The following is a 26,011-nucleotide window of genomic DNA, read 5'->3' on the forward strand; positions in this document are numbered from 1 at the left end:
ATTTAAGAATAAATTTTGTATTTTAATTCAAATACATACTTTGATTAGTAGAGATATTTCTTTTAGAGGGATAATATAGGCTCTAGGTAAATCAATATCAATCTTATAGATTATAACTCTAGCAAGTTTATAACCTTATATTCCTTCTTCCTTTATCAAATTCCATGATTCACTCCTTATTTTCAAGCATAGTATGTCTAGGTTTGACGAAAAGTATACTCACGATCTAAAAATGTACTGCGTAGGAAAAAATACGCTAGACATATAATTTGAACGAAAAAATATCATTTTAAATAATAAGTATATTAGGCAAACATGTTAGATTTCACAGATGCTCTCCTAATACTGAGACATATAATTACTATTTTTAATACATGATCGCCTAATATTAATTTACGGACTTTTGACTTTTTTCACCACTTTTCTACGAAATTTGTTGTTTGTTGTTTCCTTGCCACGGATACAGGGTAACCACGGGTTACGGTAAATACGGGAGCGGAATTCTGCACAGGATGTCTTATTACTAGCGACAATGAAGACGTGTTCAATATAGGTACATAATACATTAATACTTTCTAAACAGATATCCTTCGCTGTAGTCGCGGTAAAAAATTTAAATACTTACGACGAAATCGAGTTATTATTTTTATGATAAAAGGCAAATATTCTTAAATTTTTTCGTTATACAAGTTTTAATTCATAATTCTAGCTTTGGCTTCCACGATACTATAAATGGTGTTCTTTTTTAAAATAAGTTTAAAATAGAAAATCAAAAATACTGACTTGAGTAAGAACGCTGGTAAAAAATTAAACATTAAATTGAAATTAATCACAATCGAACGTCATTCCTCATTTCATTAATTGCAAATAAGTTATGTTAGAAATTCATCCTTTATAAAAAAATATTGTAATAAAATAAACGGAATTCATCACCTCAAACCTCTAAAGAATTATACGAAATTATACTCTCAAATTGTTTTTGCTTGAACTATTGTTTCCTCCTATATCTACATATAATATATAAGATGTACATTTACGAATGACAAAAAAGCACGAAATAAAATAAAAATTCAAAGGAAGGTAAAATATAAAAATAAATAAATCGTTTTCCTTACTGAGTATTAAAAATTTATTAAAATGTTTGTTTAATCAAATTTTATTATCATTATTTTTTTAATGATAAGACGCCCATAATAATAATAAAGATAAGAATTTTATAAATAAATTTCATCACAAGTATATACGAAAATTTTAAGTACAATTCTGTTCAAAAAAAAAGGGAGAACGAAAATGAATCCTATGGGGACTATTTGATTATTTTGACAATTATTTTGAAAACTTTACACAAATTTCATAATCTTAAAGCTGCTTTTCGCCTCATGCTTGAAGTAGTTTTTATACTTTACCCATAAGAATCGAAATACTTCATGATAAATCAAGTATTATGAATATCACATTAAGATATTGAAACCACTTTTTACTAACAAATTTAAATAATTTATCATTTCAAATTAATATCTGGATGACCGAGCTTTGCTCGGCTATTCTCCAATAGATGTCAGCAAGAGTCATATTTTTCACTTTAGACTACTCAAACGCCTCCTTTTTGTTATGTTATAATTTGCATTGTATTTCTTTAACTACGTTATACACCAATAGATATCTGATGAATTTTTCATGAAAAGACGGATAAAAGGACATTTCTGATAAATGAAACCTAGCTAGATCGACTTATCGCCCCAAAAAACCCCTACATACTCATTTTCATGAAAATCGTTGGAGCCATTTCCAAGATCGTTGATATATATATATATATATATAAATATATATATATATATACAAGAATTGCTCGTTTAAATATATAAGATTTAGATGAAAACTAGTGGGAACGAATTGAGGGGTCCGGTGGAGTAAGGGCATAAGAACAATTACGCCTGACTTGGTCTGAATGATTTTATTTTAAATTCTTGTAGTGTTATTAGTCTACAGTACAGAGGAGGTACGATTTCGTGACTAACAAACTCACGAAACTTCGTAAATGGCTTCATTTCAGTATAACCTACAACATGTTTATATACGGAAAGTGGGGCGTTAGCATAATAAATACATATAATCGTGAAACTGACATGTTTAAGGCGTAGGTCTGTGGAACGGCTCATGAAATATATAGGCCAGTATGTACATTTAATTTTACTTATATTTATTAAACAAATGTGTAAAAATTAGGCGGTTGTTCATAAATTTTCATACCCCCGTTTTCCCGACATGTTGGGGGTGGAAGTCACACCATACGGCCCAATATTTTTGTAGATCACTATTATTCTCTCTTATTATATTCATTGCATTTAAGAAAAAAGCAAACCTGTTTTCCGTCCATATTGAAAACGCCCCAATTTCAAAGATTACGTAAATATAAATGTTGTAGGTTACACTGAAATGAAGCCACTCACGAAATTTCGTAAATGTGTAAATCACGAAACTATACCCCCTCTCTGTACTGTAGACTATATTTTCCTAGTTACCTACCAATATATCATTACGATTAAAATAAAGACCCTATTTATAAAAATCTGAACCCGCGAACACGCCTTTCTTCCGTAAATTTTCTATATGAATACTGATTGCATGAAATTGGCGAATTATGACAGTGAAAATAGTGTGCGTAAGCCGGATTTATATTGTCTCCTAGTGGCAGCGATTAAATTCATCAATCAGAAAATATTATTCAGTTAACTAAAAAATATTTCAAAAGTCCCACCAATGAGCAAAAAGCCGAAGACGTTCGAATTAGAGATAAGAGAATAATAATATTTTTGGTACAAATTTGTTACGTTTATGTTATAAAATAAAAATTTAACCCAAAAATGGGTTTTTTTTTTTAATTAGAACCACGAACTTGACTACTTACTAGAATTTAAATATGTGGAAGAAGAGCGAATAAACAGTATTGTAAATATAAAGGAGTATTGAAATAGAATGATTTTGAGGTTGAAAATGGAAAGACAAAAAAATAAGTTGGCTTAAAAAAATCCTCAATTAATAATTAATCAATCGTATGTTTTATTATTCATTTCGTGCACAATCCACGCTGTAATTGATTTAGTTGATCAAGTCATACATTTATGGCGAATTAAAATCTACCTATATATAGGTATATGAAGCATTATTCAAGGCATTATGTTATAGCTTTTATAAACATCATGGCATTATACGGCTTGGCATTATTATTATCATACCATTGTTTTATTAACTGAATATAACTGATGAAAAAGTTTGAAATATGAAGTATTTCTTACAGAGTAATTATTTTTTAATTTGTGTGTGCATAAATTAACAGTAAGTTGTGTAGGTAGACAAAAAGTTCAAATAAAAAATTAAGTTCTTTACTTGTAATGGAAATTAACAATTTCTTTGAAATGAGCCCATGGGATTTGCAGTAACATATTTCCATTTCTCTCTTATTTCCATTAAAATTTTGATGTGTCATGTCACTACGATTTTCTAACGTTAAAAAGCAACTTTGATTCTTTTTTTTTGACGTCAAAAGTGGTTTTGATTAAAATTACAAATATCTTACTTCAAATTTTACCATTTCGATCTTTTATCTCGGTTAATACATTTTTACCATTCTTCCTATCAGTCACCAAGATAGTTTTTTTAATACTGCTTTGCCTGCTAATTTACTAAGCCCTCAAAGTGCTAAGAGCAGAATCTTTACATTTTTTAAATTTGTGTACGAATTATTATGAAGTATAGATAAACTAAATATAATAGAATATGCATGAACAACAAAAAATAATATAAATATGTATAAGATAAAGAGGGAAATATACAATTTTATGAAAAGCTCATTGCTTGACACAAAATGGTATTTTAAATTATACAGATTGTTCAAGAAAAAACGACGCTTCTGCTTCCATTTGTTTGCGTAAAATTATCCGTAAAACCTTAAATTCAATTTAAGGTTTTACGGATACTTCTTTTGTGTTTATTAATTCACAGGTGATTTCAGAAATGATGGCCATTTTTTTTCTATCATGTAAAGGTTTTTTACGAATTCAAACACAAAAAATTTGTAAAAGCACTCGTTTATTAAAAATTATAATTATGAAGTATATTTTGAATATTTTGAATATTTTCCTGTTTTTGGGAGGTCAAAATCTATAAGAACATGTAAAAAAACAAAAAATTGTCTCTGTTTTCTTGGACTTCTGATTACTTCACAACCCATTTTTTTTAAGTGATAAAACATAAAATTTTGACAAAAAAATGCAAATTGACAGTTATAAAAAGATTTTTGCATTTTCTCAAAATTCATGGCAACCTGAATCGATTGAAAAAGTTTTATTTTCCTAGGTAACCGGTTTTTGGTATCTGTTGCAGTTTCTTTGAAACAAAGATCGTGCGATCGCTAAGGAACATAGTTCCAATAGCTGGCGTGGTAATGACGGGTTAGTTTTTCACTGTTTTAAATCGTCACCTGTAAATACATAATACTACTCCAAGACCAGGTGTTGATGCTACTACCTAATTGTTCTGAGCCAGAGATAAATATTTGGGAATACTTTTCGACTATACATTATTTTACTATCAATATTTAGCAAACTCTTTGTACAAATATTATGTATTTATGTTATTCTGTGTTTCCTCCCTCACACACACATATACAATCACGTACACTGGTACAATGAAATGGTTTGTTGTATTTTATAATGGAATGGCTTACGTTACACAAATTGAATTTAATTTCAACGTTAATTGACGCGGGTTCTACATTCAAACAACAAAAACCTTCACAAAATGTGTATTATGTTATACTTACGAACAACGAACAACGTAAAACGTACATATCAACTGAACGAACGTACGGGAAAACAGTAATTTTTTTAACTTGTCGTTCATTATTTTCTAGGGTGGCCTTCTATATAAGTTACACTTTCTAGTTTCACCTACGAAGTCCCTATGTGAGAATATTTATAATGCCAAGTGATCTAAAGATCTAGAGCATGCATAGTAAATCCAAAATAATAAAAATTACAATTACAAGTTAGAATGAAATATTAAAACTAAAATGATCCAAATTTGAATATTCAGCATCTTCTGTCAGGATTTGTTTAATAATTCTTTTTGATTTTTCACTTATTCAATTCGTGACATCAGTAAAACTTCTTCTTCTCACCAATCCAATGAAATGCTTTGATTTATCAAACTATATACTTTAGACAGAAGTAATGCGCAGGAGTAAGAAAGTGGCCACCTTGACGACATTCCACGCTTGACAAAATTTGATTTGTGGCAATTACGCTATAATACATTATTTGGAAACGGAGAAAGTTGTTGTAGAATTTCGAAGTTGAATATTATATCTATACAACGAATAAATAGTTTGATAAAATATAGAACCACCATTAACCTCATGATAACTTGTGTCCTATATATGGGACAAAATATTTGACAACCGTTGAGCGCAATTGACAGATGGCAAAAATTTTGAGTTGAATATTATAATAACCTGATAATTTGAAATTTTAAAAATAAAGTCCCATATTTAGGACAAAAGTTATCAAGTGATGTAAAAATGAGTGGCTAGTTTATTGATTTAATATGTGAGAGATGGGTGACACTCTGTATCTTTGTGAGTGATTTTTTTACTTGCACGTTCTTTGGTACCATTCATTTACTAACTTCTTATATTCTTACGCCTGGCTATTATTATTCCTCCTATTCTGGTTGTGTAGACGTATTTTTAAAACCAGCAATAGAAAAGTAATATTTATGATTGGAGTTTTTTTGAATCAATGCTTTAAATTTTTTAGACACACTATTGTGTTATTAACACGAAACTATAAAACCCAATTATATTCAAAAATCAAATAATGGTAGATACCATTACCAGATAGATACCATTTTAACTGAAAATACGGATGTAAATAATTTGAAAGTGGAGTATCAGAGAGAACTGTAAGTCTATCTCTATTTACATCAGCTATGTGGTATTAAACCTTCTAAAATAAAACCTTCTTGGGATTTATTTGTTAATATATGATTTTTCCTTCATCAATTAAAAATTGAAGCCAGTGAGATATTTTTGGACGCAGCTACAACGTATCAAATTAAAAGCTTTTTTTGAAAAGGGTTATATTCACAGACAAAACACAGGTGTGGTTAAAAAGACACCGAAGCTAATAATGCTCAATCCAATGTAACTTTACTCAATCTAGTGTATTTAAGAAAACCAAAACAATTTTGGGAAAGTTGTAGTCTGCTTATTATCCTACGTTTACCTGAGTATTTTCATTTTCTAGTTGTTTTCTAGCGGACCTACATAGACCAAAAAAAGTGAGGTTGAGTTCGTAAATGGGCAATATAAGTTAATTGGATCCTGTAAACTGTTAGAGAGAGAGCAAAAGTTTAAATATGAAAAATTTTCTTTATTAAATATTTTTTTCTAAACATCACTGTTTATCCGTGAGGGCGCAAATTTGGTCATAATTTTGGTGTCTTTTTTCTCCAAAACTATAAAAGATAGGTAGTTAAAAATTTACAAGTAGCTTCAACTAGTGATCTTGTGAAACATTTTTGAAAAATCAAATAAATAGAAAATAAATGGTGGCCGAAAGGACACCAATATTCAACACTTTCTATACAAGGTATTTCAACAATTACCTCAGTCAATTATTTGTTTTCACTTGTTACTGTGTATGTTGAAGACTTTTTATTTGTAATTTAATGTAAACTTTTTGTTTAGATCGGTTTGTATAGTAAAATACATTATTTTATAAAGCTTTAACATGTTATACATGCTTTTGTTTTTGCTTTTTTAGTTTTGTTTTGCTTGACTTAGATGTGTGATGATACTCAGTGTTTACTATTTACCACCCTTCCATACTTGATTTGAAGCCATTTTCTAAGGCATCCAACCATATACAAAATATACAGGTAATCCAACAAACAATGAGAACAGCTTATAATAAAACTACAATATAACCAAAAGAAATTCGAGAGCAATGAAGAATTAAACCATCGCAAAAAAATTAATATGGCACACTTTAGATTCTAGAATATGATATTTTATAACACATTGATAAGAAATGTTTGTAAAATAACGTTGGTACTGTTACACCCTGTAAACCTTATCTGTTGGTTTACTATAAACTGTGTACCTACATCAAAAGTGTAATGTTTTTGTTTTAAATATAAGAATTTTGTATTGTTCGTTTTTATATTGTGAAAACATATGATTGACATTATTTGTAAGTTTTCTACGTTGCGCTATATTTAATTTAAATATTTCTAAGAGAAATAAATACAAATTACATTCTTCCAGTTGTAATGTTTCATTTCTGTACGTAATCATAAATCAAATATTGATTCATTTTTTAGTCATATTTTCCCCGAAAACATAGACTGATGCACTACGTCGAAGGAAAACTATAAGGATTTGGGTTGTGCCATAAATCCGTTTCATGACTTCAGAACACAATATTATGCAGTTTTAGAGATGTTTCTGGAGAAAACAAGGGCAAATTCAATAATTTGAAGGCGATTCGCGGATGAAAACCCGCTTTTTCAGCATTTTTAAGGGTGCGCATACCTCCATAGATCCTCCAAATTAAGCTAGATAGTTGACCTTTGGAATATAAGTTGAATTCGTACTAAGAATGCTCCTTTTGAGGAAGTTCTTAATAGCTTTGCACATCTCCACAGGTTCTCCAAATGAAATAAGTGGGTTCGAAAGTTGTATAATAATTTAGTTAATGTCAAAGGAGTGTGTATTTTGGGGGTGTCAACCTTTCCCCTTTTTTATTTCAAAATACCATACTTTTTGCGGTTTTTTTTAATTTTGCACTCAATTAGAGTGCCACCGTTCGGATAGATAATTGAAATATGCGTATTAGTTTCAATGAAGTGGCTTTGTGAGTGTCAACTTTCCAACTCCCCTTCAGCCCATTGTATTTAAAAAAATTATATTCTGCACCTCTACACTCCCTTTATCATTTTCATTTACTAAATCTATTGGAAAACCGTCACACTTTTGATCCAATTAGAAAATTTGGGCATAATTTAGTTCTAACTAGTCATTAATAGTATGTCCAAATTTCGCAACATCAAGTCCGCAACATCGTTTCATCAAGTCCGAAAGAACTATACTAATTTATAATTTATGTCGCTTCTTGAGACACCCGTTACAAACTTCGATTAGAATAACATTCCAAAATTTTATGCAAGACGTTTGCTTTATACACAGACACATTATCAAGAGGATACCTACATTCTGTAAAATTGTAACTGTTGTAGTATTTCTTATAATAAGTATCATTTTTCAAGAACCGATCAATGTCTCAACAACTCCATTCTCAAATATGTTACTACAATTCTCAGAAATGTCTTGAAAATATATAATACACAAAGAAAATAAAAAAAAATACTTCAAATATTGTCTCCCTTCAAAAAGTAGTAAGTTTTATTCAATAATAATGACACAAAAATCTATATAAACACAAATATATATAAAATGGTATATTTTAATATATTTTCAAATACTCAGAATAAAGTATAAGCACTTTAAAATAGAAATTCCTGCTTTCGAATGATTTTTATGATAACCTATAAAAAGATTGTTTATTCAAGATTATTGATATTATTCAGTGTAAAATTGTGCACTAAGTATCCTACTTACGAAGAAAAATCAATCAACAATTTTATTTGGAAGGCTGTTCCAAGAATTTTTCAACTTTCATTTAAGCATGATAATTTAAGTAAAGCAAAAGTGTCGAAAACCTAACCAACTGTAAATCATGATTAGTAGTGTCCGACCGAAACAGGAATTTCAACCGAAACCGAATCTTCGGTATCTATCTCAGTTTCAGCCGAAACCGAAACTTTTTTATACATTTTAAAATCTATTGTTTACTGCAATTTGGCATATTTTTTACACTTATACAGACAGTTAATACGTGTTTAATGAAATATAAAACATGTGTTATATAACACACTAGCAGATACCCGCCTGCTTTGCTGGACAGTTTCTCCTTTAGACTATCACGTTATAGCCCTCACTTATCCACCCTTTTGTTCACGATTTTATGGATTCTAACTTTTTTGAAAATGAAGTTTTGCCCATGATACTCGCTAATATTGTAACTTTTTATAGGTCCAATCATTAAATTAACCTGATTTTCATACTTTTTGGATCAAAATTACCCCATCCACTGAGCTTCATCAAATTCCAAAACAAAAATTTTTTGTGCGATTTTCTCGATTTTATCAAAGAAACAACACCTTAGAAAAATTGCAAATATTGCGATATCACAGAAACTCTGCTTCCAATCATTAAATTAACCTGATTTTTATACATTTGGGATCAAATTTACGCCATCCACCGAGTTTCATCAAATTCCAAAACTAAATTTTTTTGCGATTTTATCAAAGGATTATCATTGGCTACTGGTTATCGAATGATAGTCATAGAATGAACAAATGTATCAATTTTTTTCATACCCGTATCTCTCAAATTAGACCTCGAATACCAATTTGGAAAAGAGTTTTTTTAGTGCTCTTGATGAGCTTATTTTCGGAAGCTAGGTTTCTGCAGTCAATAACAGAATACGTTTTATATAGATAACTGAAGTATGAGAGTAAATACATATTTATTTCTCTTGACTGCAACAAACAAACAAATATTATAAAAATTAACAAAACATTAAAAATAATGCAGCACATAAAGTCGATAATTCACGAACGCAGAGTTTCGATACGGCCGAAGGTTGTGTAGATTTTTTGCCGAAACCGAATCTGATCCGGACACTAATAATCAAATAAGCTTTTGATATCCACATTGCATAACATCTATTTTCCACAAAAAATAGTATTCCCAACGCTTTATACAATTAATGATAAAGTAACGTATAGCTTCTAAACGAATAAATCGATTTTGATGGAATTTTATTTTTTCAGGTTGACTAAGATTGATAAAAAAGTTTAAATGTTTTAATGAAAAATATTTTTGTTTTTAATTTTTTTTTTTAATTTATAAATATTGCTTGCTTGAAGTAAGAATTCATTTGGCGTTGCAATTGTGGATAGACTGTCTAATTCCAACTTAACTCTCCATGTTAGTATTTTTAATTAAATTTCTATAACTCGCAACATCAACAAGTAACAGACATGACGAAATGAACTTTAATTTCATATTCTTTGAATATATCTTAAAAAAGAATGAATATATCTTTGTGTAAAATACGGTTAAGCTGGTGATACAATCGATATAACTAATCATGTCCTTCACTTGGTTCATCGGTTACCCGCTAACTTCGTAATAAACCGGCAATCAAACCTGTAAAACAATGGGCTATGTTTTTGATGATGCTCTTTGGAGTAACAACTTGACCCATAAGGTAACAGGAAAATTTAATATCTAACTTTGCAAGAAATAGAAGGTTGTCAGGTCTACTTGGTCAATAAAGTTTGACAAACCTTGGTCTGCTTCCGGTATATAGATGTACAAAGTTCATATAATAATTGTTCAACTCTTTGTAAAACCTATTCAATCTATAAAAACGATACGGCATTTATAAGGATAAATAAGTTATTGTATCAAATGACTTAGTTCGAGTTTTTTTTTTGCTATGCCCACGTTATTATACCATGTATATATGAAATATACATAGTATTATAAGTTTAGTCCCAAGTTTGTAACGCCTAAAAATATTGATGCTACAAAAAAAAAATTGGTATAGGTGTTCATAAAATCACCTAATTAATCCATTTCCGGTTGTCCGTCCGTCCGGCCCTCCGGCCGTCCGTCCGTCCGTCTGTGGTCACGATTACTCAAAAACGAAAAGAGATATCAAGCTGAAATTTTTACAGCGTGCTTAGGACGTAAAAAGTGAGGTCAAGTTCGTAAATGAGCAACATGGGTCAATTGGATCATGGGTCGGTAGGACCCATCTTGTAAACCGTTAGAGATAGAACAAAAGTTTAAATGTAAAAAATGTTGCTTATAAAAAAATATAAAACTTTTGTTTGAAACATTTTTTTGTAAACATCACTGTTTACCCACGAGGGCGTTAATTAGGTGCAAATTGAATATCTTTTGTTATTTACGTGACGTCAAAAAACAAACGATTGCGCATCAACACTTGCGCATTATATGAGAATATCAGTTAAATATGTCAGATATGTATGTATGTGAAATGTTATCATGAGAAATGAGTTATGTATGTGAAATGAGTTATCAATACTGCCTATACATGGTATTTCAACAATTAACTCAGTCAATTGTTTGTTTTCTCTTGTTTTTATAATGAATTAATAAACCGTAAATTTTAATAACAACTTTAAAAAAATCATAATAATAATGCATGACTAAATAATATAAGCTTCTTAGAACAATGAATAAAGTATCCCTATTGTGTGTGTTTATTATTATGTAGAAATATTTCTAGGTATATTTTCTTCCCACCCTTCACGTTTAATAGAAGGAAGAGAGTTAAACGACATATTTATACATATTTGCGTGTAAAATTATTCAATGGAAGGGAAAAATTAATTCTGTCAAATTGATTATCTTTTCAATTGTTTCAAATGATGCTTTTTGTTGATATTTTTTTTACATTCACTAACAGACGCAAAAGAAAAAGCAGAAAAGAAACTGATAAATTTTTTTAACACACTTTTTTATTTTGGTTTGCATCTATGTATGTATGTATCTATGTATCTATGTAACGGAATCTTTGACCGTTACTTCAAAACTTCGGATTGAATTTAAACACATTTATCAACGACCTTCAGGATTAACGATTTTATAATATAAATAATTCAATTTCATTTTATAACTAGCTGAACTAAAAAAATTTTATCAGTTAAAAAAAAAAAAATTGAGTGATTAAGAAAAATCATTTTATCGTAAAAAGCGTGGGGTGCTTCTTGCGATATTTTATGATGACTGCTTTAACTAATATCCGTCAATAAAATATAATAATAATAGAAATTTAGCATTTGACGCTTTTTTTTCGATAAAATGAATTTTTTTAATCACTCTTTTATTCTGGAATTGGATCTTGAAGTGGATGGTTTCACGCGCAAATGAAGGTTAATTTTTTACTTTTTAATTAAAACTCATCTATTTTTAGATGTTTTCCATGGTAAAATAACGGAATTTTTTTTAAATGTATCCTTGAAAAGAAAATTGCACGGCCCCATTAAAATGGTCCATCGAAAGGGAGGCATATAAGTTAAATTGTTTATCAAGAACTTCGAAACATTTACCGACTTGATTTAATTTCTTTTCAAAATAATTTTAACAAATACTAATGTACTTTTTGTTTTTGTTTACTTTTAATCATGTATACGATATTTATTTACATCATGTTCTCTCGATTATAACTGATGATTTTTAATATGATACCTACAGCGTAAACTAAATATTGACAAACATCTTGTCTAGTAATCTTAAATTGATTGATAAATTAAAGAGAATTGAAAAAGATAACTCGAACCAGGACTCGAACTCGGACTTCTAAGATTCATGTCAAGAGCCCTACCAATTAGGTCATTCGAGTTCTAGACACAAAATTGCACTCAGAGTCTAGAACTCGAATGGCTTAATTGGTAGGGCGCTTGACATGCATCCAAGAAGTCCGGGTTCGAGTCCCGGTTCGAGTGTATTTTTTTTCAATTCTCTTTAATTAAAAATACGAATGTATTTAATGTATGAAGCAATGTACTAACAAAATTTATTGTTGTTGTTGATAGAGCAGAAAAAGCATTTAGAACTAATGATTGTATCATTGAAGAAAATCCTGTATGTGAATTCGCGAGAAATATCGGCCAGTCGAATACATAATACATATTATAGTCGTTCCTATTATACTGAAGTATAATACAATATCAAATACTTCGAGATATGAAAAACATTTCCTGCATATTTATGTTCCAATTAGAGATAATAAAATGAAATATTGTACGCATAGTGAACAGGAAAAGTTACTTTGAAATATTCTTTACAGTCATCAATAAATGTTTAAATTGGTATCTTTAGTACAGTAAAAACATATGAAAATATCTCACATTTAAAAAAAATCCTTATCCCGGTTTTTCAACGGTATAATTAGGAAAAAAAAAAAGTAAATTTTAGAAAAGTAAACAAACTTTGGAAAAAACTGACTCTCAGGAAATCCATTCTGGTCTCAAATTTTAGATTTAATGGCAAATTTTTTGTAAAAAAAATTTCGTTGCAATATAATGCTTCCGCTCTAGTTGATTTTTGATGACTATTTTTCTCCTAATTATCCTAATTATCTCCTAATTATTGAAAATCGATCAGGATAATTATTTTAAATTTTAGTATTTCCTTGTATTATTTTAGACATTAGCGTTTGTTTTATAATAAATATACTTGAAGTTTTATGTGCCTTTGTCTTATAGATAATGAGCCAGTTATTTCTTTAAAACACAATACACATGCATTTAATCATCGCAGGGTGGAATATATTTCGCATGTAATCACATTAATTACAACAATTAATTTATATAATATTTTTTCGAAGAAGAAAGTATGATACACTTGACGTGCCCATTCCAGAAAAAATTTCTTAAACGCATAAAAAAATTAAAAAACACCGTTATGAACCAAAAAGTTCTGTATCAGCGTTATGAGCGTTTTACAACCCGTATATTAAAACTTTTTACAGAATAGTACAATTTCGATAAATCTTTTTTATTTTATTTTATTTTATTAGAGTATTCTTAAAATTTCGCTCTTAGGGTAGAAAAATAGGAGTCAATGGGGATTGTATTTTTAACTTATATCGTTGTACAGTTGATCCGCTTAGTTTTTAAGAAATTTGAAATATTATTTAAGCTATTTGAATCGTTTAAGTATAATGATACCTTTTTCGATTACATTTTTAATTCCATACTCTTAATATTGGCTATTACCATTTACACCGATTTAATTTATGAGAAGTTAATAGTGGTGTTATATTTAAGATTTTGTTAAGAAATGTCATAACATTCGACCCCCTCCCCTCCAAGATACGCTTATGATTTTAAATATCATTTGCAATTCATTGATATTACGCATACTCATTATAAAAGCATAATAATTACCAAATATAATTTTCCCTGACAATTGGTAATATGAATTAATGTCCAATTTTATCAATTATTTTGTAATAATGTGATGATAATTAGTATTTATACTTTTAAATTATAATGACACACGGCATGTTTTATAAACAGATTAAGTAAAATTCAATTTTAACTCTATGTATATTATATTATACATTACAAGTACCTTCTGAACATAAAAAATATTAACGTAAACACTCCCACTGGCAAAAATTTTTATATCAAGGCATACTAAGTTAAGTCCCAAGTTTGTAACGCTTAAAAATATTAATGATATGAACAAAATTTTGGTATAGGTATTCATAGAATCACCTAATTAGACCATTTTCAGTTGTCCGTCCATACGTCTGTGAACACGATTACTCAAAAACGAAAAAAGATATCAAGGTGAATTTTTTACAGCGTACTCGGGACGTAAAAAGTGTTGTCGAGTTGTATCGTAAATGAGCAACATAGGTTAATTGGACCTTGAGTCCGTTGGACCTATCTTGTAAGCCGTTAGAGATAAAAAAAAGTTGAAATGTATAAAAATCTAGGTTTTAAAAACATAATCGAACGACCTACTTTTTCTGAGAATCGAATTCGAAATATTTTGAAAAACCAAAAAATTATGGTCTTTATTTTCGGATGAGCCTAAAAACTCACGCCTATTTTTAAATAATTGTAAAAATATATTTACGTTTTCTTGAATCGTCTAGGCTTCTTCTTAAAGAATCTCATCATATAAAGAACAGACAATTTAGTCCTGTGAATGCAGCCATTTATGCAGCATTCCACTGACTAGTCAGCTGTTTCGGCATTTGTTAATATTTATTGATTTTTGATCCTTATACTGTTGACCATGGATGGATATTCTGATGGACTATTGACCGTGGATGTATATATGGATATGTCGTTGTTTATGTAAAACCTCGGATTGATATTATTGAAAAAAATGTGAGTATTAAATGCGAGGCTCGCATCAAAGCTTAAACGTACAGACTGATTCAGTTGGAGGTTATTTCCGAATCACGATCTGCATATACCGTGTAGATTGTGTACCATGTTATGACACTTTTATAGTTCCGATTTTTGTATCATCGCCATATTTTATCAAATTTCGCATGTCTCTTTTCCAACAAAATGAAAAATTTTGATGCAAACTCTTGCGCTCAAATTTTTGAACGAACTCTTTGATTTTGCATAATGATTTCCATGACACCTGGAACGACGAAGTTAAACTTTGGCGAAAAGATGCAAAATCTATCTAAATCTATCTAAAAGTTGAATATTTCTAAAAGGCAATCCAATGGATTCGAGCTCTAGCAGTTTGACCTGTGGAATCAGCGACGAATGATCGGTGCATTTCAAAACTTTGCGTCGTCTCAAAACATACCTTAGATCGTCTGAAGATCGACTAAACGGTTAAGCCTCGCTCAATAAACCAAGCTCAATAAACATTTTTGTAGAATTGATGTAGAATTCGATGCGCACAGAGTTTTAAAAAAGTTTTTTTTTTTGTACGTAGCAGAATTAACTTATTGAAACATAGTGACTGATTATCACATTGACATAATGAAATGTTCTTTTATGCCCCAGCATGATGAACAAAAGTTCGAACCCCTCCTTTGCATGATTCCTATTCACGGGCCTGGATATCCTGATAAATAGATAGTAAATTTAGCATAATACTTTCATAAAATTGTATTTTCACGATACATGAGAAATTTCCTCTCAGCATATGAAATTGAATGAAATATAAATGTTGGTACAAACATACACACACACACACACACACTACTGAAACTAAAAATGAAATAATTTTTTGATATTTATCGTTTGTTGGAAAATGATACTATAAATAGTAAATAGAATTTTGATTAAAATATTAAAAAACAATAGTGTTTGTTATTTTTCCATTTTCCATCATAGGTATGCATATGGTGTAGACAAATCATCACTATATGTATATTAGTACAAGAAATAGAGATTATCATCTCAAAAATTATAGAAACTCACTAATTTTATGAACTTTAAAGTTATTTTTTCTAAGTTTGATCTACATATTGGAAGTGTGAAATGAATAGTCCTCGAGCCGTAGCATTTTTTTTTTTTTTTTTGCTTTAAAAACTTTTACACTTTCTTACTATAGATGGCGAGACCTACATACAAAAATAAAAACTTTTTGGGAATAGCTAACGAGCTAATAGCCTTAAAATACAACAATCTTCAACTTTTAACACAACGGCAAGTGCACCGCTTCAAATCACCTAGAGTTACAAATAGTGGTTTTGTACTGCTTGGAAATATCAATTCAATTAATGAAAGCACTACTGATAAAATACATAAAGCACTCAATTTTTTAATTTCCAAAATTAAACAATTTTCTGAATTTTATTTTTAACAAAAATTGATTTTCAGCAGCTGAGCTTTATCGAATGTTAAAAATCTTTTAGTAATTGAACTGGTAGCTTCACACAGCTTTATTGATAGCAAATCATTTAACTTAACATCCACGAGAGGGAAATAATGTTAAATGAAATAGGTATCTAAATAAGCGATCCGATTTTTACACATATATCAAAATTTGACCGATAATGTGCTTATGGTAAGGCGTTAATGTCGAAAGAGATAGGATGTGATTTTTTCTAGCTCACGATTCTGAATAGAGAAATATTTTAAAAGAAATTTTGATTGACCGAATCATTCCAAGTTATGTGCGAAGGCTGACAAAGCAAGATCTAAAAATTGCAATCCAGCCCAATTCTTATGTTTATCACAATGCTGTAATAATTTTAATTGCTGAAATACGCTTAAATTTATCACAAGAGTATCTATATTCATCTATATCTAATTACGAACGATCTGTATTGAGTGGCATATACCCTTTGGTATTTCTCGTTTAATAAATGTTAAGGACCACTTTCCACTTTCTTTACTAGCAGTCTACGTTACCACATCTATACCAAAACGATAATTCAACGATACAAAAGAATGTGCTTTAAATTATTTAAATGACAAAACATAAAAGTTTATGACGAACACAGAAAAAAAAAATGAATGAAAAGAGAATTGAAGAAAAAAGAGAGAAATCAAAATTTATAATTCAAAATAAAATAAGAAAAAAAAAATTAAATATTCAATAAGTTTTCTACAAACAAAATTTTTTAATATAGTTTGAATATGGAAAATAATCATAATATATAGTTTTTATTGCAAACGAGAGGGTTCCACAATATTATCTGTAGTAAGTATTATTATATGTATTTTGTGCACCAAGTATGGTTGTAATAATGAAAACACCATTTGGCGACGTGCCTCATTCACACACTGAATATTCAACCACTGACTGACTATACATGGCAATGGCACGATATATACCATTTAACCACATACATTTGCTAGTAGAATATGTATACCTACATTTAACATAAAAATTGTGAAAACATATCAACTTTAGGAATGTCTAGCCAATATTGTCTAGCCAATATGTCAGCACGGCCCATTTCGGGGGACGAGCTGCGCAACAATGTGGGGCCCTGAAAAAATGATATATAGTAATCTCAATAAACGGGGCTCAATAAGACCATTCCGAAAACTAAGAAAAATTAATTATAATTTATAAATTAAAAAAAAAAAAAAAAAAAAAAAAAAAAAACACTGAAAAAATCTAAGTAAGAGAAACTGTACATATAATACATAAACCCTGTATATTTTTAAGTTTATATATGCTTGAAACTCAGAAAATAAGTTTTATCGATTAAAAAACTTAAAGCAAAAAATGTTGGGTGTGTAGGCGCACATCTTACGCACACATTCAACGTGACATAGGTTTTCAAGCTCAATGATGACCACTTTATGTAAGAAAGTTGTTATTGATTAAAAAAAAAGTAACTTTTATGTTCGTATCATTTTTCCGCAAACCGTACAGCTTAGGGCAACAGAAAATTTTACCCTAAGTTGTTTTTTCGTATCCAAGTTGTTATTTTATATAATCGTTTCTGCGAAATCTAGGCAATCTTCGAAAAATAAAAATTCAAATAAATCCAATAAAAGTGGTGCGTTTTTCTAAAAACACCATCTTAGTTCGAATTGAATGAACAAATATCAATTACTGTTTAAACTATTCTGTCTACAAAAAAATGTTTCAAACACAAAATGTTTGCGTATTTATAAAGAACAACTTTCTAATTTAAAGCGTTCGTCTGACGTTTGTCAGTTATGGATCAGAGTGAGGTTTTAATTTGACCTCAAAACTTAGATCGAATTCGATGCTGGCCGTTTGATGTGCCCCTTTGAAACTAATATTTCGTTTGAAGAATTTCCATTTTTTTATGTCCATTTAAAACACCCCAGTTTCATTCACAGTTCTAAGCCATTCGCTTTGAATTACAAATAATTTCGTAATTGATTCTTTAAAATCCATATGAACTTGAACTGAAATCCAAACTGAACTCCAAAACTGTATTTGACTATCTTTGTTTAACAAAGTAAATAAATAAAAAACAGCATCCTAAATTAGTAGGTATAGTGGATTGTATTTTATTTTATATATAAAGCTCATTGAAAAATAAAACATTAGAAAAATTTTCCCGAATTTTTTCCTGTTGGATAATGGTGGATACATACTTCAATTTTGGAATATAATTAATGAAGAATAATACCTACAATTGGTAAAAATAGTTTCGAAGGTAGTCACAAATAAAAGTCATTAGTATTAAAAAGGATTGTCCGATTTCACAATTTTAATACCGGAACATGTATACGAACATATAACACAGACATGGTTAGAGATATTTCGGTTGGTGACACAGATTTGTGGTCTCAAGGCTTTTAATTTAACAAATTGCTGACAAACGATTTTAAACTACCACTCATTTTCTTCAATTTTTATCATCATTTCCCTTGATTTTTCTCCTCCTTTTTTTACTGTGTGTTAATTTTCACATGCATAAACATACAACTCTCTGCTGTGAATGTTTTTTTTCGTTTGTCTGTTATCTCGATATAACATAGTGCCAGTTATATATTTTATCTTTCTGTAAATTTTCACTTCATTTGATCATTGACTTTGTTGTATAAGTCATTCAAAAATATCACAAATTTCTGTTTTACTCAATTAGTTCTATTTCATTATACTGAATCTGCCTTTCTTCTTGTTAATCTATCATTTTCTTTGTAGATATTTTTCTTAATCAAAGATAATCTGTACATTTTACAATGTTTCAGAAATGGTATGTACGATATTTTCTCTGTCCGCTGCGTAGTACCGCAATTTATTATGCAGGGTATCTCCATAATATCTGCACAAAGTTCTATTAGAAAAAAATACCCTAAACAATGTCAACTTAACTAAACTTGTACATATATATACTTAGGAACACATAGGAACATACATGTAACACATATTCTTTTCACTTAATCGTGTCTGGTGATCGTCATATTGAATTTTCATTGCTGTTATATCTTCAGTAGCACTCGCAAGGCTAAGACAAATCGGTTGACGTCAGAATCATCAAAATCGGAACACGCGTGTAGTCTCTATTGCGCCACATAGGAACCCACATACATTCCTTTCACAATATGGCTACTGGTGGTCGCCATATAGAATTTTGATGACTACTATATCTTTAGTAGCACTCAAAAAATTAAAACAAATCGATTGACGTCAAAATCATACCAACAACAACTAGTAACCAATGGTTTTCAAATGGACTGTTTGCGTCAGAAATTGGATGGTAGGTATGCTGATATTCTTGAAAGATCTATAATATTTGCCACTAAAAATTTTGTATGTTTTTTAATTAAAAGAATGTCTTTATATAATATTATCTGTTAAATTAAATCCTTCCATATCCATTTTTATTCATCCATTCATTCCATTCGTCTATAAGGTATATGAAAGGCACTCACTATACCTTCATGACGTACATTTAAGTTACCATATATACAATATCCAAACAATAGCATTTTGTAACACTTGTAATTTTAGTTTTCTCAAACTATATTCACTGCTTTTTATGGATACTTAAGTTTAATTAAATAGAAATTGTATTTTAGTACTCTGCAGTAGTATTATCATTAAGTTCATGATAATTTTATGTGTATTTTCATCAAAGAAAACGTTTAAATGAGTATTCAAATGAATATAATCAACATTATAGTTGAATAGGAATTTACTTTTTTAAATGGCTTATAAATGTCTTTTAAAAGTCAGCAGATAATATAATCTATTTACAGATAAACAAATTCTAATGTGAAAAGTATGAAAATAAGCCCTGCCGAATCGATCGTTAAAAATTACAGATGATACTTACAGAAATCTCGATCTCTATCTCTATATATTATAAATGTGAAAGTATGGATTTTTGTTTGTTTGTTTGTTAAGTAAAGTATACAAAACAAACTAAATATTTTTCAAATTGAGGGAAAATTTTTAAAGATACTGTTAATTCTAGTTTGCTATTTAATACGCAATATTTAGATTATTGTCTTAAAAGCAACGGATTTCCTCTTTTCCACGAGTATTTCAGTTGAATCCTTTCCATTACCTGGTTTGTGGAATACATTTTACAACCAATATGTAATCTATTGAAATCCAAGAAGATTCCACGTTCACAGAAACGTCCTGTACCCTAATTTTTCCCTTTCAGGCAGAATGTGGCCTTCGCTCACGCTCAATATTATGGTAGATACAAAAGCAAAGTCATTAACGTATTAAAGTGTTTCTACTAAAGGAAATCCAACAAAACCAAATGAAATCTACGTCTGAAGGTTAGTGACATCAGTCATACTAAACCCCTGCGATTCAATTTTGAAGTATTACTGAAATTTCCGAATTTTGGCTCCATTCTTGGTCTTCGATCGCACTATGGCGACTGTAGAGAATTTACAAACTTTTTCACCATGAATTCTAGCACTTATTAAGCAAAACGACAAATAATACTTAACGCATTTGAGGCTGCTTGGTATGAAGTGGGCAATTTATCGACCAGAGCAAAGGGAGTAATGGCACTTATTCCAAAAGAGGAAGGTACAAAAATTATTTTACATACATTTGTAATAAAAGTCGAAAATATTTGTACCATATTAAAATCCTAATTATTATTTTTTTAAAATCCGTCAAATCTCGAAAACACTGCCAATAAATAAAAGTAAAGATTTTCTTTGACTTACCTAAATTTTGTACTTCACATGGTAAAATTACCGTATCACCAATAACAAGTCGATATGTTCGACTTGTTGATAGAAATTTTGGTTGTATTGCACCTGGTTGTATAGCACTCGAACCAATTTGTCCTATATTACTTCCAAATATACTTCCTGTAAAAAAGAAAAATAAATACTTAGAATTTTTAAAATAAAATATCATACTGAATCCTAATATAATGTTCTAAAAATCTTTAACGCTTCTTATAAAAGCAAGTAATTAATTATTTGTGTGTTTTTTGATGGAGATTTTAATTAATATAAATAATAATTAGAATGTTGGAAACAAAAAAAACTCTTTTTAATATATGATCACCTAAATAGCGACCAATTTGATTATTTTCAATTATAGCAACCAGTTATATATACTCTATACTTTTTTTCTTCAAACGTGTTTTGATGTTACTGAAGAAAACGTTCCTTATTCTGAAATAAAAAGATACATTTCGACGATACTTCAACCTCTTTTTCTGTTTAGAATGATCACATGCAATATAAATAAGTCTTTTGAGACAGACACTCTCACTCTCACGCTTTCGTTCATTACAAGAATTTGTCTTGGGTCGTTTGATGGGTATTTACCAAACCACCAAAATCTTTACCATTGTTTTAGAAATTAAACAAAAAACGTTTTACCCAAAAATTATACATTCTTTGTAATCCGATTAAAAGTTAATTGTTAGAAAAAGAAAATTTAGAAAGCTTGTGTGAAAGAGAATGTAAATTTATTATAGAAACTAACAAGTGAAAACAAACAATTGACTGAGTTAATTGTTGAAATACCATTTATAGACAGTGTTGATTACTCTGTCAGATTACACATACATACGTGTCACACACATATAACTGATATACCCATATAATACATACTATACAATTTGCGCATAATATACGCACCCGCGGCTAAACAGTGATGTTTACGAAAAAATGTTTCAAACAAAAGTTGTTTAATTTTTTATAAAGAACATTTTTTACATTCAAACTTCTGTTCTATCTCCGACCTTTTTCCAAGATGGATCCTACAGATCCAAGGCCCAATTGACCTTTGTTGTTCATTTACGAACTGGACCTTCCTTTTTACGTCCTCAGCACGCTATATAAATTTCAGCTTGATATCTCTTTTTGTTTTTGAGTATTCGTGATGACAGACGGATAGACGACAGACGACAGACAGACAGGCAACCGGAAATGGACTAATTAGGTGATTTTATGAACACCTATACCAATATTTTGTTCATAGCATCACTATTTTAAGCGTTACAAACTTGGGACTAAACTTAAGTATACCTTGGTATATTTCATATACATGGTGTACAAACTAATAAACTTTTATATTTTGTTTTCATCACACATAACAACTTTGTAGGTAGGTAGATATAAGTATTTAAGTTCAAAAGTATAATAAATTCAATCAAAGTTTTTCAAAAATGTTTTAAACAAATTTTATTCTAAACAAATCTTCAATGTATACAAAATTAATTCCTATACCTATATAATAAACTCTTTTTATCGACATTCATTAAATATGTAAAAAGTGTATTGTTTACAATGTAAATAATGTGTAAACAATTTTCTAAAAAAAAAAAAAAAGAAGAAGTTTTTATAGCACGTAACTTTCTAATTAAAAAGTACAGAAAATTTATAGGCGAGCAGAGACAATAAGTTAATGTTAATAATATATTATTTTATAATTTTATACATACAGTATGTGCTTCGATCCAGTTACCAAGAGAACAAAAGAAAAAAACTATTTCCAAATGGTTATTTTTTATAAAAAATCCTTGCTTGTCGAAAAAGTTAGGTTGCAATATCCAAAATTTCAATCGGATTATGCATTTTATTAGATACCACCGACAAATCGATGATCAAACTATAAATAGTTCAGAAATTATCAAAAAATCTAAAACTATTAAAGACAACAGTGTTATTTTCAGAAAATTTTTATGGGACAAAACTGTTAAAACTTGATAACTTTCTATGTTGACCTATGATGTTCATTTACGAACTCACTTTTTACGTCCTGTGTAAACTGTAAAAATTTCAGCTTGATATCTCTTTTCATTTTTGAGTTATCGTGTTACCGCGTAAACATTAAAATTCAATAATTTGAAGTCATTTTTATTATTTCGGTTTTTTAGGATTTATTTTTAGATCAAGATTTATCCAGCATTCATAAATACCTATAATGTTTGCTTCTTTTACATACACTATTACACTCGAAGAATCTAGTGTATTATAAGACTATACTTTTCTACTTAAGTAGTGAACGTGTAAAAGTATGTCACGAAAAAAAAATCGAAAAAACCGTAAAACAGAGAAGTTAAGTAAGTCTGAAGTTTTTTTTGCGATTTGTAATTTATTTTTATCACTTTAAAGTATTACTTCTATTAGTAAATAAGCTCATATTGTAAATTGAGAATACTTTTTTATTTTGTATAGATAAAAAGATACAAATTTCAAAAAAAGGTCTAGGTAGGTTTTATTTTATAAATAGTGGATGTGGCGTTTCCAATAAATTTTCTATAGAACTTGTATTATAATATTAAATAGAAAGAGATGCAAATTTAAGTTATCTTAAAAGTTTATGAAACTTGTAATACTTGTAGTATTACAATATATTTAAAACTTTTTGTCGACTTGGAGATTGCGAGACCATGGCTTTTGGATTTGATCTAACGATGTTTTGTTTTTGGCTAAACATGATTTCAATAAAAAAGATAGTCATGTCATGGGGACTGTCGGCGGAAGTAAAAACTTAAAATTTTGGAATAACTGTGTTTTTTTTGTTTTAATTTTTTATTAATTATTGTATAAATAAACTTTCATAATTTGTAAATTGAAATTATTAACGTGTGTATAAAAACTATTATAAATAATAAGAAAAAGCAACAACACATTGTGTTTTTAAGCGGTCATTCATGCTAGAATTAATTGCACTCAATGTTGCTTAACTTCAGTTGGAGACGATGACGCGAGTACTATGATTTTTGTTCACCCAAAAAGTGCTCAACGTGCCTAAAGAAATTTTTAATTTTTAAAGAAAAGGAGAGTGTGATTAAACATTTTAATTTTTTGGTGACATCAACCACTCTAATTAAAAAAAAAAAAAAATTCATCCATTGTAGTCCGGTCGAAGTAGATGAGACACCCTTTATATCTGTTTATTAAAAACCTGTGATTAGAAAACATTATAGGTATTTCCCTTGATAGTTACAAACAACTTAAATAGATTAAGTTGTAAATATTCTAAACATTAAATAATTATATGTAGGGTAAAGTATTGTAGCTTGATGAAATTATATGACGAATCGCCTTTCATTTCTTGAATGATATTACTTTCTATACGAAGATAAAATTTAAACAAAGACAGCATGGAAAGAAATATTACCAGACCTCTGCAACTGAGGGATTACTTGTTTATGTGTTTTTGTTTTCAAATAAAATGGAAATAAAATTTTTTTGTACAAAAGTTAAGCAACTTTGTTTCCACAGTACTTTAAGTCGTTATATTATGTACTCATTATTAATAGATTAAGGCCATATGTTTTAAACAAAACATAGAATTTTAAGAAGAAAAAGAAATCCTATTTAGATGACGTCATTAAGTTAATAAGTTCTACTTTTTTATAACACCCCACTAATTTTGAGTAATTTTTTCCAGGTATGATGTCAGTTTTCTCTAGCTATCACGTATTTGCTTAATTCTGGGACCACGACACCACATTCTTGAAACCTATTAGAGGTAGGTTAATTTTGATCACAAATTTGAAAAGTACGGCCCAAATTTAGTTGGATTACATACTTGGTTTATCAAAATTAGATAAAATTATCACTTAAGTAGGAGACATTTTGTCCAAAAACGGAGAGACACATCGTCTCTTTTAAGTATTGACATCTGTTTAGACAGTGTGTCTCTTATTTAAGTGGAAATATCTTTTTGGGCAAATTGATTCCCATTTACATGGTAACATATTATTGAGCAACCCTGTATAACTATATTCATAAAGCTATGCGTATTATACATGTTTTGATTAATTTGTTGTTTGTTTGTTTGTTGTTGTTGGTTGCTTCTAAATTTGATTTTAATTCATTCGCATTCAATAATACTTATATAATAAACTCATAATATATGTAAATTAAATTTAAATTTAGTTCGTTTAGTCACACAAACCAAACCCTCATACAATTAATTTTATTGAACATTTAAATACCTACATATCGAAAATTTATAACATAATTTATATTATAACGATTAAAATTTAAATTGACTAAACAATAATATTATCTCGTTCCTTTAAACTGGAAGAAAATTGAAAAATAAGGGTAGACTTTCATCTGAAATTTCCGAAACGTAAAAAATCTTTTTCACTATTTCCAGTCTAGCCCTCATCCGCCTAACGTACTGCGGATATGATGAGGTTAGGTTAGGTTAGGTTATATTGACTGTCCACGAAGGACACACTTAAGCTTAAGAGTCCATTGTGATATCATATACGTGTTTTACCACCTTTTTCCGTTGATAATTTCATTTATCAGCTCCTCAATAATTTTTAGAGGCTCAGTGTACCTTCTTCATGCATATACCATGCACTACACCAGCCCATTACAACTATTAATTAAATTAATTTTTGTTGTGACGGCCCCCTACCCTAGGCATATCGCGAACGGGATTGGTTACGCTTTAACCAAA

At 29.3% G+C, this 26,011-nt stretch overlaps 1 protein-coding gene across 1 annotated transcript in view; it reads right to left on the reverse strand.

Moving 5' to 3' along the window:
• The window catches only part of LOC123291602 (limbic system-associated membrane protein-like), a 235,939-nt gene extending 213,732 nt beyond the window's left edge, over positions 1–22,207 (reverse strand). Inside the window, exons 1-2 of the mRNA XM_044871946.1 lie at positions 22,192–22,207; positions 21,289–21,435 (exon numbers count right to left, since the gene is read on the reverse strand). Of these exons, the coding sequence (XP_044727881.1) occupies positions 21,289–21,435; positions 22,192–22,207 (163 nt within the window). The remainder of the gene's footprint in view (positions 1–21,288; positions 21,436–22,191) is intronic.
• Positions 22,208–26,011: the final 3,804 nt, after the last annotated feature.

This window comes from Chrysoperla carnea, chromosome 1, assembly GCF_905475395.1.
Source record: "Chrysoperla carnea chromosome 1, inChrCarn1.1, whole genome shotgun sequence".
In the NCBI taxonomy this organism is placed as follows: Eukaryota; Metazoa; Arthropoda; class Insecta; order Neuroptera; family Chrysopidae; genus Chrysoperla; species Chrysoperla carnea.